Source organism: Gymnoscopelus microlampas, assembly GCF_963454915.1.
Source record: "Gymnoscopelus microlampas genome assembly, chromosome: 21".
NCBI classification, from domain to species: Eukaryota; Metazoa; Chordata; class Actinopteri; order Myctophiformes; family Myctophidae; genus Gymnoscopelus; species Gymnoscopelus microlampas.
The window spans coordinates 21,241,832-21,257,253 of NC_139958.1; the positions used below are offsets into that span (position 1 = coordinate 21,241,832).

Sequence of the window (15,422 nt, forward strand, 5' to 3'; positions counted from 1 at the left end):
CGTATTTTTTAAAGGACGTTTTCTTTGTCAAGATGACTTGACTTGAGTCAATTAAACAGTTTACAAATGAGACAAAGCAAAGCACAAACTCTATTATGATGGAGTAAACAGAGGAGAAAATGATTAATTAACTAATTAATTAATTTCGCCACACAGTGTGGAATACTAATGCTCTTCGAAAAACAGAGCCTTTCAGAGCATTGATGGAACTGCAACCTTCAGGATCGCTGCACATGGCAGCGCTCTAAACTCTATATTTGAATGTTTGTCTCTCTCTACACAGCTGGCCTAAAAAAAGGGTCATGGTGTGACTTCAGAGTCTGATCTCAAGATCTGCGCTCCAGTCGCCACAATATTGACACACATCCAATCTTTAAAACATTTTCAGAAGGGAATTATATACATACAGGTGTATGGTATTACTCAACGGAGATAAACAGTAGCAGCAGGAGAAACAATGTCACTGAGCCAGCTGGGGTCTCTCTGCTGAAGATAACGAGCACATCCCTGGCTGAATCCGGTCGCATAAAGGCTCACAAACATATTAAGGAATGAAAATGAGATGATGCATTTCAAGGGGTTTATCCTCTAATTACATTTTGAAATAAATGTACATCACCTCACTCTGCATCTTCCTGACAATAACAGAATAATAATGGCTGTGTTAATACAAATAATCTATCTATCTATCTATCTATCTATCTATCTATCTATCTATCTATCTATCTATCTATCTATCTTTTTCTCCATCCAGTGACCTGACTTTCCAGTTAGCTGTCTTAACTTACTGCATCTAACTATCAGGAGCTCCTCACTAGCTGCTGCCCATTCATTTCTGCCAATCCCCCTATCCCACTCTGCCTTCTGTCGCCCTGTATGCAGGCAGGAACACCAGTGGGGGCTAAGAATAGAACACAGCTGGCACTGCAGGGCTTACATATTTCACACTCAAGCCACCATGCTCCAAAATACACCTCCCCATCACGTCTGGTTCCCAGCTCCTGGACCAGAACATGGTGGTTCCCTGCCTCCCTCGCTGTCTTTGAACCGTTCTTCACCTTAGTGGAAGGGTTCTGACAGAATCACTGCTCATGAGATCTGTGACCAAATCAGCCAGTGGTAATAAGAGAGGGGGGCTGTAGCAAGTGGGAAAGCAAGACAGAGAGGAGTATTTTACCACCACTTTGACCTCATCACCCCCTGGTCACCACCACTGTCACCCTATTCACCCGTTCACCCACCCACAACTGGCCAACCTATTCCATCCCATAATAACAATTCTCGCTAGCAAATCAGCTTTTTACGGAGTATTGTGTTAGTTTCATAAAAGTGTATGTAGCCTATATCAGTGGTTTTCAAAGCGGGGTCTGGCAAAGCAAAGCAAAGTTTGTTGTTTACCCAGGGTGTTGGACTAAGTGCGAAACTTATTTACAGCCAGACCCTGCATGGAAGCCTTGCTCAAGGGCTATTCAGCGGTGATTCATGATTGATGTGATGAATTGGGGAATCGAACTAGGGACCTTCCGGTATCAAGGCCGCCCTCTAACCACTAGGCCACCGCTGCCTGCCACTAAAGTTACAGGTTACAGTTACAGGGGTCTGTGGGTCTGTGGCCTATTGCGTATCAATATGAGGGGCCTTGACATGAAAATGTTTCAAAACCACTCGCCTATATGGTTCATAAAATCCTTAGGTGCCACTCCTAAAGAATGCCACATGGGGCAGGGCGGGGGCACTGCTGGGTCAAGCCCTGTTGCGATGACAAGGGATTCCTGTGACAGCGGCAGATTAGCAGTAAGCACCACACACTGACTCAAGGTGAAACTGGCGCTGGCTGTCTAGCTGTGTGCAGAAGAGAGAGAGAGAGCCAAAGCATGAGCCAGGGGTAGGGAATGGACTGTCTGCTATCACCCAGACAGAGAAGCAAGCAGATGGAGCAGCACCACAGGGCACACAACAGAAATCAAAGGGGGGGAGGTGGCCTTGGATTCCTGGATTGATTGACTCCTCGCCTAAAGGCTAGTTCATACTTTGTCGACCGACCGTGTCGTATAACAAATAATAAGTATTCTCACCTGAAATGGACACAAATTATGTTACACTCCACATTGCTGTGTCTGGGTTTCTTTGTGTGCTCCCTTTCTGTCTGTCTCTCCCTCTATCTCTGTGCAGGCACCTCCAGTCATCATCTACTGCCAATCAACCTGTTATCTACTCCTCCACCAATTGTGCTTTCTCTTCCCATTCGCTGGTCCTGCTCCTCTGACTCCACCTCCACCAATCTGCAACTGCCCACTCTATCTCATCCACTTCACCTGCTCCATTTGTAGTGATGTGTTTTGTGCAGAGCAACTTGGAGTAAACTTACAGATTCTGCTACCTTTTTGTAAAATGTTGTGTGTATGCCCAGCCCTGGGACACTTAAGACATAGGCCTCTAAACATAGTGCAACACATGGGACTGTTTTTGTTTTACACAATAGTAAATGGGTGGTTGCCACCTTTGTATCTTTTGGCCACTAGATAAAGTAGTTTGGTAGGCAGGCTTTTGTTTTTGTAACTAAAAGTTAGCTTAGGGTCAGTCTGTCTTTTGCGTTTTAGCTGCGTTGTTTGTTTCTTTGGCAACACCCATGTCCCTCAATTTGTTTGTGTGCCTTTGTAAATACTATAAATACAACCTCACAATAGGTTACACTATTTGCACCTTAAATCCCTTGTTTGTTCTCCGTTTTATTTACACCCCACACGCTCAACCCCTTGTCACCTGGTTATTTTAGTTTAACAACTTTTGTCATTCATCGGTTTTTGACGAATGACAGTCAGTCGGCAAAGTGTATGTTAGTAGTATTGGGCCCGATTTGTACTTGGTTGTCACCAGCATCGACACATGTGAGCTTGTAGATCGTCTGTTTTCAGTGCGCATTAAATAAACTGGACAGTGTTCATCTTCAGATGTCTCTACATACAGTACACTGACTGTTACACATTACAATTTCACCAATATTGGCACAGCTAATTATAACATATGCCATATACTAGTGATCTGGTGTATATCATATATTCTTTCCCAAACCATGCTGGCATGCTGCACTATACTGAATAATAAAGCAGAAATGGATGGAAAATAGCTTAATACATATTTAAAAAAAGACACCGATCCTGATTACCTGCTTCTTACAAGCTAGGGACACTCACCTGCAGTAAATCAGGACACTGCTACTTAATGGTATTCCCCCGCCCAATCTCTTGGCTCTTTCTTTCCATGCCAGACAGCAGTGTCATTATTATACATGGGAGATCTCCATTGGAATACAGTTTGGCTAATGAGCACCTCTTAGCTGATCACATTAGACCTGCACTTGAGGACACTTAATTACCAGTGTTGCACTCCAAGCAGCTCTGTCTAGGGGACAGGAGAAGTCCTTTAATTAAGGTCTCCGAATTCTACCTATGTTTGTACAAGCCTGAATCCCTCGGAGTGTGTGTGAGAGTATATTAGAGCTTCAAATGAAGGGTATAGAATATGAGGTCTGTTTGAGTGCGCATGCATGTGTTTCCAGTCATGCTCATATATGTAAGGTCATTTTTATCTTGTGTTGTTTTTCTACGTGCATGTGTGAAAGAGCGAGTGGTTCATTTGTGTGATAATGACAGCCTGGTGTAAATATGTGTTTACGTAGTCTTTCTTCTATGTGGATCACAGACTACAACGTTGACACTACACACACACTGAAGCTTCCGTTGTCATGAGTCTCTATGTGCACCTTTCATTTAATTCCAGCAGTGACTCGGCCATGAGTCAGAGTGAAGAACCTGCCCACTACCCAGTCAAAAGAAAAATGACTCTCTCTCTCTCTCCCTTTCTCTCTCCCCCCATCTCCCTCTCTCTCTCTCTCTCTCTCTCATTATTTTCACCTCTAATTTTTCCTCAGTCCCCTTTCTCTCCTTCACTTTCAGTGGCTCCTTCTCTCAACTGAGCTGGAAGGCTGTGGCTAACTAACATAAATCATTCATTTCTTTTTTTTCTAAAATGAAAACAGATTGTCCGCTTCGGTCAAATGCTCTGTTCGTTTGATAACCCCCCTCTCTCAAGCATTAGAAAGAAAACATCAATGTTTCAAATAAGACAATGTCTCCTCCTCTATCATTTCACCTTAGTTCACCACCTCACCAATTTTTTTCTCCTTTTTCCAAGGGTAGCTTTTTCTTGTCAGAACTATGACTCTTGCTACCATGGGAGGTGTATCTGTGTCTGACACCCTTCTTTTCACCGTGGAATGGTGAGTGGATGACTGTAATACAGTATGCGCCTAATAAAGTCCTCCTGTCTGGGCCTTATACTTTGTTTTAGGTTTTTATTGATGTAAGTTTTAATAACAGTCAATAAATCAGGCTGAGAGGCAAGGTTAGTGCACACTGGAATGTTGTTCAACGAGCTATCAGAACAGAGCTTTCCTAGGTTTGCCATGGGCCACTTACATAGGAGCATAGTCAACATGACCCTGAGAGAACAAGGTGTGATGAAATTCCACCTCAGTAACTGGATTCTCAGGTTACAGAGAAGTGTCACTCATGGAATTGTAATTGTGTAAATGACAAGCGGGACTACACCGTTAAAAGCCGATAACTACCATTATTATTGTCAAATATTGCTCTGACACTCTTGTCCTTTTATTGGATCAATAGTACAGAGATGAATTAAATTCGACAGCCATTCTAATAGCGTACTATAGTTCATTAACCAACCCCCTAGCTCCTATAAGCTTAACGCACAAAGCTGTCTGATCTTTTACATCAGGATGCAGTATGCATCTCTGTCTCTTGTCTCCCTCGTTCTCTCACGCTCATACCCTCTATTAAACAGAACGCGGGTTTGTCATTAGTCTTTTCCGACTTTTCTAGAAGCCCTCCGACTGAGTAGCCACTGTGGCACTAACCAGTCATAAATATTCACAACGAGAAAGCTGACGGATGTTCTTTTAGATGGATGTTCACAGGGCGAGCGTGATGGTCAACACCGCAGGGAGGAAAACAAGACACCTTCCAGGAGGGAAAAACATTCAGCTCAGAAAGTCAACAAATATGTACTGTAATCACTGTTTAGAACATGGATCACACCATGGTAGCCACAGAGACCTTTCGGGAGTTTAATATAGTAATTCTGGTGCATATTGTCGTTCTCATGTCCAAAACCGTTATTCTTCAGGAAATTGGGGAAATACTGTGTTTAATGCATCCAATGTAGTTATTTAGTCACAAGCTCTTCAGTCACAAGTTAATATTTTCCACTGGTTAAATATTTATCAAATGCACAGACTTATTTTGGGTATGTCAATATCTAGGAGAAAATGTTCGGACATTTTCATAATTAATAAACAAATTGCGAAAACAGCAGATCTACAAGCTCACAACACATGATCGCAGCACAACACATTATCAGCTTGTAGATCTGCTACTTTTGCATGACACTCATACAACAAAGTATAAAATAGCGCATTCATTTTTTTTTAAACATGACAGGATTAAATATGGAGGTACACGTTTCTGCCCGACAGCGACTTTGTACATTACCCTAGTGCTTTTTTATTTATTTAGTCAAGATGCGCCTGGAAGCTGTATTCCAGGGAATCAATCAATTAAATTGAACTCTATATGGGCATGAAATTTAATTTAGGGGCTTCGGTCCTCGTCATATGTTGTCATGTTTCTTGTTGCTCACTTCCCTGTTTCTTTTCAGCATCTAAACTAACAAAACACTGACAGAGGGTAGCCTGTCCACTCTCTTTCAAATAACACATCTTAGAGATGTTTTCAATGGCGTGGGATACACTGCCTGCAAGGGTAATTCCCCTCTCGCGCCAGCTCAGTGAAATGACTCACCTGCCACCTTTCCAATCAAAGAATAAATCTGTACCTATAGCTGGGTTGACGGAGCTTTACTGTAAATGGTGTAATGTCACAGGGGCTTGCTGCTGCTAGTGAACAAGGCAGTCTGCATCACCTAAAAAGCCCTCAGGACCCCTGTGTTGATGTGGTTCTCAGCCCCATGCCTGGGCTCAATCCACCACATGCCTTTCCACTTGGCTGCCTGTTGTAGTAAGACTGTTAACTCAGTCAGCGCAAGGTTTCCCTCGGCAAAAACACACTATGCAGGAAGGTTTACAGCAAGGAGGTTATGGATGCCGACAATTCTAAGGAGTACAATTCTAAAACTATTAAACATTTCAAAGATTCCTTTTCAGGCAAACATGTCCACAGTAAGATGAACATTTTAAAGTATGAATGAGGTTACATGCCAACCTACACAGTAAAAGTTTTCATTGTACTCTGAGAGTGTACAAATTTAGAAGAATTTTACTGTGTAGCCTACCTTAAAACGCTGAATTTACCAAGATGACATTTGATGGAAAGTTTGCTCGGGAATATACGAGAGTATTCGTAAGAGGAAATTCTGCACTGTGCTTGAGTTGAGAATTGTTTCAGGAAATATTCTCAAATTTCCTTTCCCAGTAAGACGTTATTACTTCATTCCCTTTAATAGCCAGGTCTAAGGTGTTGGATAAATTGCGTTTGAATGCCTCTCAGTTCACATTAATACCACTTTTATTGCCCTCTAATATTTCAAGTTATAACCTGATACCAGTGTTGTGTTGGGAGTCTTGGGAGTCGGGACTATGCACATTGCGTGATGAAATTACTAAATTATTTGCAGAAGATCAGGAAATGCCTCTCTTTTTTCCCTGTGACTAGAGAAATATTTGACAGAGGCAGCAAGCCTTCTTTCCAAGTTAGTTGCTTAGCAATTCAGCAGAGTTCCAGATTGGGGTGAAATAAGAAGGGGAGGAGAGAACATGGCAAACTGTGGACTTGGAAAGGAAAATAGTGTTGTCTCTGTTTATAAAGGCAGAGCATATTATATACAAACACGTGCCTATAAATGTATTCATGTCATTTGATAATTTGCCCATCTTAAATAGCCTGTATCCATGGCGTTACATCATCTAAGTAGGCTATGCTATCTATTATAATATATAGCTACAAAACATTATTGTGTGAGGCTTAGTATGTTTAAAACTGCACTTTATTAAGCCTCTGGTGGGATCTGTTATCATAGGTTAAATGTTAATATACTAATACTTTTGCCGGACCACTGGCCCGTGTTAATGACTGCATAATAACGGCACCGGCAACTGGTTCACCTTTGTACAGCGGGCACACATCTAAGCGTGGCTCCCACGGTCCTGTGACTTGTCACACAAACGACTGTCTCATGTGTCTATATCAGTGGTTCCCAAACTTTTTAGCTCGAGACCCATAATTAAAATATGACCCAAACTAGTGAAAATAGCAGACCTACAAGCTCACAACGCGTTGCTTCAGGTCGCGTTGTAAGCCTGTAGATCGGCTATTTCCACTACTTCTTAAACATTTGTTTTCTAATTAATGGAATTTTAATGAATTTATTAAAATATTTTGAAAAATAATTTATCATTTTTTTGCTTTTAAAAATAAAAAGAATAGAAATGTAGGAAAACACAAAAATAATGGATATTTACTTGGGACCCATAAAAATGTGTCCGCGACCCACAATGGGTCCCGACCCAGTGCTTGAGAACCAGTGGTCTAAATTACAAACACGGAATATAATGTATACTGTACCAGGGAGAAGAGGTTGGAGTGGCAGTCCTCAAGGCTGGCCCCGTTAGCCACCCAATTGGCTGCTGTAGTCATAATCGTCCGTCGTTAGGGTCCTCAGTGCAGGGCATGTCGAAATCCGTAGATCGGTATCAATACCGAGCAAGGGGTGGCGAATAGGTTCCCTTAATACAAGTCTGCCTCACACCACAGCCAAAACAAGAACACAAGACTTCAATCTATAGGGATGATAGACAGCTAACCTCACAAGAGGTCCAAATAATAGAAATGGGACGCTCGGGGCGAGGAAAGGGCGTATTCAACAAAAAGAAGTGCAGAATGCATCAATAAAGCCCCCGATATGCTCTTGGTCTCGCTAAATGTTCCGTGGAAATCCACAGCGTGTACGGCGGATGATCAGAACATTGTTACAATCCAGGTCAGGCGATTCTTCCAAACCCGATCATTGTCAAAGGCGGAGGACATGGAAAGTGTATCCATTTCATTCCACAGCAAAGAAACGTCAGCCCGTCTCCATGTCCAAGTCTTGCGCCGATACTTTAATGATTAAATAAGCATAATCCAAAGGAAAAAAATCGATATATCCCCACGTTCTCCTTCTCCTCCGGCGGAAGAATTACGTAAAATATGCGAATAGTCCAAGAAGAAACTCGAGAAAAACGCCGTATAGTTAAACGTTCACGCGGACACAGCAGAGCAGAACAATAAATAGGAAAACTTTGAGTTGAGAAATGGCATGCAAAAGATCCGTGATTCCGTCCGCCTGTCTGCTCCACAAACTGATGCACCACTTGTGATAGTTTTCGAGAATTGCATGAGCTATTTATAGCATTCTTTCTTTACCAGCAGCACCGTACGTTCCCGTCACAATGTAGCTAGTCTTCCTCACTACAGACACACACACTAACAGAACAGGCAACCCAAGAGCTGGAATGTTTAATCCATGTTGCTTTTGGAAGAAAGAAAGAAAAAGAAACAAGACCGCCAGAGAAGCAATCGCTCAAAAAAAATAAAAAATAATAATACAAATATATCTTTGCTCTTTCACAAGGCAGACATCAAGCAAACTCGACGGGGATCTAACAACACGATCATTGATTGTTTCTTCATCAAACGCGAAATAGTAGTAGTTCTCACTCCATCATCACCAGGAAAACAGCAGCAGGCTTCCTATATGCGGGGTTGAAAAAATCCTTCCTTCCTTTCTGTTTGATATCATTACGAAATATCCTTTCCCCGGTCTCCCCGCATTACAACCAGAAGTTGTGTTTTAATACCTCCGAGGCAGCTACAATTACATAGTATTATTATTAAACAATGTGAATAAAACGCTTCGTGAATCCGCGCAGAAATGGTGACAGACAGGCAGTCCTTTTCTCTCGTGACGATAATTAAATAAATGTTGCTGCACGCTGGCTGGGTTCATACGTTATCTCCGTTTTAAAAGAACCACCGTGAACCATAAAACCATCCGGAGTCATGAAGTGATCTTCATCTCGAACTAAAACAAAAAGCCTCGAAGACGTGCAGGCATTAGATTCCACGCTATAGTCAGGAAGGAATCCAGTATGAATGTAGGCTACATGCGTTGTTTAACTCTGATCCTTTAATGTCACGTTCATAACTGAGCTTATATGCGTGCATGTAGCCTTAAGTGTGTCTTTCTCACTGTCTGTCGATATAGCCTTGATTTTCGTCGTGCGGCGGTGCCGCGTGCCCGAAAATAGCCGATCTGCAAGCCCACGAAGCCTCGGCTATTTTCGGGCACGCGACACCGTCGTACGGCGGGGTATATATGCATGGAGTACACTTTTGTGTGTGTGCTTTTTTTAAGCGAACGGCCACTGTCTGTACTCAGTAGCCTGTTTCGCGCACTATTATTCGCCAGCCCACCATGCACGCCCCCCCCCCCCCCCCCCACACACACACACACACACACACACACACACACACACACACACACACACACACACACACACACACACACACACACAGTCACACGCACACACATTGCAATGTAATATGGCGGTCGGTCGCCAGTCAAGTCTAGGGGAAGAAGACTCGCTTTCCTATTTGGCCAAATTAGTGCTCACGTGATCAAAGTCAGGGATTACAGTATACACTGTTGTTTAGAATCTTTGATACGTGCTTTGATGCGACGCTAGAGGCGCTAGGCACGCGCACGCACGCACACACACACACACACACACACACACATGCCATATTTTTGTATTGTTTTCAACCCTTATGGTGAACTCTATTACATATGTTGGACATTTACCCTAAATCTCAGAAATTGCTGTCATTGACCACCTTTTTTGTTGTTGATAAATTACATACATTTAATTTAAAGTGGCATTTTTAAAAAGTCTTAAATGCCTAAACCCACTTAGGGCTCCCAGATGGACTGGACAGGGCCAGCCCCGCACACACACGCACGCGCACACACACACACACACACACACACACACACACACACACACACACACACACACACACACACACACACACACACACACACACACACACACGTAGAGTACACACTGACAGTCAGCTGTCATATATAGAAGCACCTAGGATTCCCTCAGTTCAGTTCTGTTCCATTGTCATTACACAGCAGCGCGGGCTGCCTCATTGTTACAGCAACAATCAATGAAAGTGCTTGAAGAACCAGAGTTTTTTTCTCTCCCTAATGATTATTGCTGCTGTTGTTTGCCATTGCAGCTGCATGCATGCATTCAAAGTGTCACAATTCTTTGTTCCATGGATATTTATTGTTGAAAGTGATCTGACAACAGGTGATGTCATATAGAGAATGGAGGAGGAGGTCATGCTGATTTATTTTACAGGCAATCCCTGGCTGTCATAGTGATCGTTTGCGTTCTTATCTGAATTCATGGCACAAAATACATTTCACAGTTGTTATGTATTTCTACTAGGCTATAGGCCTATGGTATTATAATAGTATTAGGTTATGAAACATTGTTGCATTTGGTAAATTAAACATGATTCCTTCATATTTTATTTCAATGATTAAATATATTAAGTAACCCCTCACCTCCTATTTTCCAAATACCAGTGGATTTAATAGTGAGATTGTGTGTGTGTGTGTGTGTGTGTGTGTGTGTGTGTGTGTGTGTGTGTGTGTGTGTGTGTGTGTGCGTGCGTGCGTGCGTGCGTGCGTGCGTGCGTGTGCGTCCGCAAGCGCACTAAGTGTGTTTTATCTTTCTAAAGAAGTAAAATAAAAATGGATCAAAGATTTAATTTTAAATAATTGAAAGAGCAAGTGTTCCTCCTGGTGTCTGTACTTTTAATAAAACATCAGTTAATATAAAGTGACAGACTGTGATGTTTTGGTCCCATGCACTCTTTATTTGAAGTACACATTGTGCACATTGTGCATTTATCCACTCTCGGAGATACACATTGATGCATTATGTGGATTTTACTGTGTGGGACAGTGACTTTGGAGTTTTTAATCGACTGCACCCTACAGGAGCCAACCAGTCTGTATTTTACAAAACTACCTGAGAACAGCCATCATTTTCAAATCATTTCAAGTAGTATGTAGACACTGAACATTTTTATAGCTTTGTTTAAAAGTCAGTTTACATGATCAATCACTAATCAGAGCCATAAACTGTTTACAGACTCAAACCTTTCATGTTTTTATAGGGCAGACAAGTTTATATTAGATGTTTACCTAAGACAGTCTATAATGACAAGCCCAAAATACAGACTAGTTGCTCAAGGTTGTTAACCACTTTAACCCTATATATTCATTGATACGGGAACACCAGGGGTCTTGGTCGAAAATAGTCCATCTACAAGTGACGCCTCGCAAGCTTGTAGATCAGGTGTTTTTGCAGAATGTTTGACTATTATGACATGCCCAGAAAAGGGACACTAGGGTTCAGATGGTTAAGGTTATTATTGTGCACACAGATGTTGTGACACCCTCAAGGAGAAGAGGATGTCATAATTAGTTGCTTATGCTGCCTAAATTTGCCCTGAATATCAGAATGATGATGTCATGGATTCCATCTCCACCTGTCAACTTGAGACACATGGACTGAAATCGTGAGTTGGTCTTAACTTCATAAACATTGCAAACAAATGATTGTCATTGTTAAGAATAGCTACTGTAAATCTCTGAATCTCACTATTTCTCTTGAGTGTTGACTGTAGCGCAAGGGTTTTTCATTAGGTATAGATAGACAATATAAGAGTTGAAATAAAAAGCAATGATTGTCACAGATGTCACAGTCTACAACCACATGCTAGTCTACAAAGATTGTCACTTAGCTATTAATGCATGAATAGCAATAACTCGGGGGGGGGGGAGACAATATTGAAGCCTATGTATTAGATCAGCTAAGAGGATCAGTGCCAATCCAGCAGATAACTTCATATGCATTCCTAACACCTGAATGAGTGCAACGTAATGGCTAAATCTAATTGTGTGCATATAGTACATACTCCTTCAATCCTTAGGTGACCTTTTCCAGAACTACAGTATGTTGCAGCCAGAGCAAAATATACAGAATATATAATATACATCACATGAGTGGGTGAATAAATGAGCAACCGGGATATATAGAATATACATTCATGCAACAGAGGATGACTAAAGTATACACATAATGCAAATAGCAGTAAATATTATGTGGGCGGCCATGTCTCAGGAGGCAGATCGAAGTGTTGATGTGTCCTTGAGCCAGACGCTGAACCCCAATTACTCCCTGCGGGCACTGTCCAATGGTTGCCCAATGCTCCTAATAGGAACGAAGGTAGCTAGACAGACAGACAGACAGATAGATGTGATGTGTCAGATAGATCCATACATACCATTATGTTGCAGGACCACATAGGAAATACGTGTTTTGTAACGCTTTTCTGTGTATATATTGGGTTTAAGTTATATTGTAATTACTTGTATTTCTTTTATCAAAATCAAATCAAATGTCAATTCAGAACCGCAGGTCTTAATATTATCTACTGGCTGGCTCTCTCTCGTCTAAAACTTCTGGGAGTTTTGATTTGACTGTAAACGTGTTCATGCTCCAACCTGCTAAATCATTGTATTATTCCTAATTCTATCACTTCAGTTGTACACAAACATATTCACATGGCATTTCCAAATACAGATATAATGTGGAGATGAGCAACCTACCAGCTTCTCATGGCTTTGCTGGCACCTGTCTCTCCAAACCTGGGGCAGCGTTCTCCTGGTGTGACACTTCGTTGTCTGCCGACATCCTCTCGGCTAGCTCAGGTCTTTGTTATATTGTGGTTGTTGCTTTGCTCTTGGTTTTTGCGTTCAGGTACGAAAAAACTAAAAACTGTTAAGGTTAGGGGAAACTAAATCCACTCACTAGCAGGCCACACTAATAACAGTTCTCTGCACCGTCAATCTCATGACTCACACGATCTGTATTTGGAGATATACTGTACAGACATATCCTATGACCAATTTCACACTGTTATTCATAATGCTATTCATCATGTCAGTAACCCTGTTTGGGTACTGCATGGTTAAAAAAAGAACGAAAAGAAAACTTTTACACTAACTCATGATTTTATTGTGTACACTTCTGTGGTGCAAAGCAACAGGGTTGATAGACTGAAGTACTACCCACTTAAATAAATCTATTTCAATATGCCACACATTCCCCCTCAATGGGATTTAGTTGGTTTGATCTATATGAGAAGAGAAAGATGCATTACTGTAATGATTAAAGCTAATGCCTTTGTCTAGACTATCTGTTTATGCTTGTTAGGGTTGGAGTGCGTGTGCATGTGCGTGCATGTGTCCTATGGGGGAGTGAACATGCTGCGTGCATGTATGCACACACACATGTGTGTGTGTGTGTGTGTGTGTGTGTGTGTGTGTGTGTGTGTGTGTGTGTGTGTGTGTGTGTGTGTGTGTGTGTGTGTGTGTGTGTGTGTGTGTGTGTGTGTGTGGGTGACAGTACCATATTTATGTGATTGTGTGGGTGCACCATTCAGTCTCCATCATATAATTTAGATGGGGGGGACCACCCTTTTTGATTTACCTGGTGATCAGGGCTATTGAGGTGATCGATTGAGTGGAACAAAAACAACCATTATTAGCCATTATTGTTTAACGTGCATAAAACCTTTTTCCCGAGATAGTCAGAACTGATCTGACCTTTATTATTCATATTAAAGTATTGACTAATGTTTAATTAGTTAAATGATTGGCTTATTATATCATTGTATTATTTTAATTAGCAGTCTATTATACTGTCTGGCACTGGGTGATCGTGACAGCTTTGGAAAACAGTGAAGTGATCATGTACCTGAAAAGGTTGCCCACACCTGCTAAGGTACATAAACATGCTCACAAAAGCACATACTGTAAGAAGTAATGCACCCACACAGTATTATAAAGACAGACTACAGACACATGCATGCACACACACAGTAAATCCTCAGGGTTCATTTAACTCAGGGAGTGTACAAATGGAACCAAATACACTCTCAGGGTTACAAATGGATAAATTAACCCATTTAGACCTGAGGTTCTAAAACACCTTCTAAATCCTATAGTGTTTTTGTGAATTGCCTCCTAAAACCTGAGTTTTCTTTGAAAATAACCAAGTTAACTAAAGAATATATTTCTCAGACTGTGTAGCAGATGGACACATGAAATTAAAAAAATAAAACATTTGTAGGTTAATGTAACTACTGTATGACAGTGTAAAAATGTACGTTCTTTATGGTCCATTTTACACTATAGATTTAAATTAACACACAGTTTTGCTGTGTAGGCAGTAGCACATGCAGTTCCTTACTATCTAACTATGGATTTCACTGCTCCAGTAATGTCACCAGAGATGTTCCAAAATATATATTTTTTAAAGTAGCTTTATTGCAGAGAGCAACAATCCTGTATTGTTTTTTACTTGAATAGTTTAACTTTTAGAGGCATTGAATGATTGATGTACTTTATTTAGTAAGACATGAGAACAGTACATGACAGTACATGGAAGTACAAATTCACAATACAAGGTCTACTAAACTGGATAGCTCATTAAGCACTTAGCTTGTTTAAGATGAGATCCCCATGCACACAAATCATGATGACATATAAGAGACAGACAGATATACACACTACTATACAGAATGTCATACAATCAGTTTACAGGTTACTGGTATGAAGAGTGAAAAATATGTACAAAAGAAGAGAGAGGGGGGGGGGTAGGGGGTAGGTTAGGTTAGGACATGGGGTAGGTTAGGCTTGACTTTCATGAAGCTTTGTGTATTTTAGATTCCTTCAAAGATGCACAAGTCTGTTTTGTGTATGTGGCACAGTATAAAAATAGAATCAGAATCAGTAGTAAGAGTAATCAGTATGAAAGAGTAAAAACAAACTTTTATTTATAGTGTAGGTGGAATTTATTTGATTTCTTGTGGGCTTCAAATGCCTTTATTAAATTAACCTTCTGTCAGCTTTATGCCTTAAAGGTTTTATGAATGTTTTATACATCTCAAATGCAAGTGTTAATTAACTATGATATGATGATAAGCATTATTGAAAAGATCACAGCTACTTATTCAGAGACATTGATAGGTGTTTATCATTCATGCCCAGAGGAATGTATTTCTTTTGGGAGACAGACTTTTGGGAACAGTAGCCTTGCGGTATCTTCATTAGTGATTGATGGATCACTGTGTAGTGAGTTAACACACACCTAGCAGCAAATTCTCTCCATAAGACCAGATGAGAGTTTCTCCTCTCCT

The 15,422-nt window shown here is 41.1% G+C and overlaps 1 protein-coding gene across 2 annotated transcripts in view; it reads right to left on the bottom strand.

Moving 5' to 3' along the window:
• Positions 1 to 9,314, bottom strand: part of LOC311037088 (mediator of RNA polymerase II transcription subunit 13-like) — a 162,412-nt gene extending 153,098 nt beyond the window's left edge. For both annotated transcript variants that reach the window (XM_084046167.1, XM_084046166.1), the window contains exon 1: positions 7,659 to 9,314. In XM_084046167.1, the coding sequence (XP_083902293.1) occupies positions 7,659 to 7,730 (72 nt within the window). In that variant the 5' untranslated portion in view covers positions 7,731 to 9,314. The remainder of the gene's footprint in view (positions 1 to 7,658) is intronic.
• Positions 9,315 to 15,422: the final 6,108 nt, after the last annotated feature.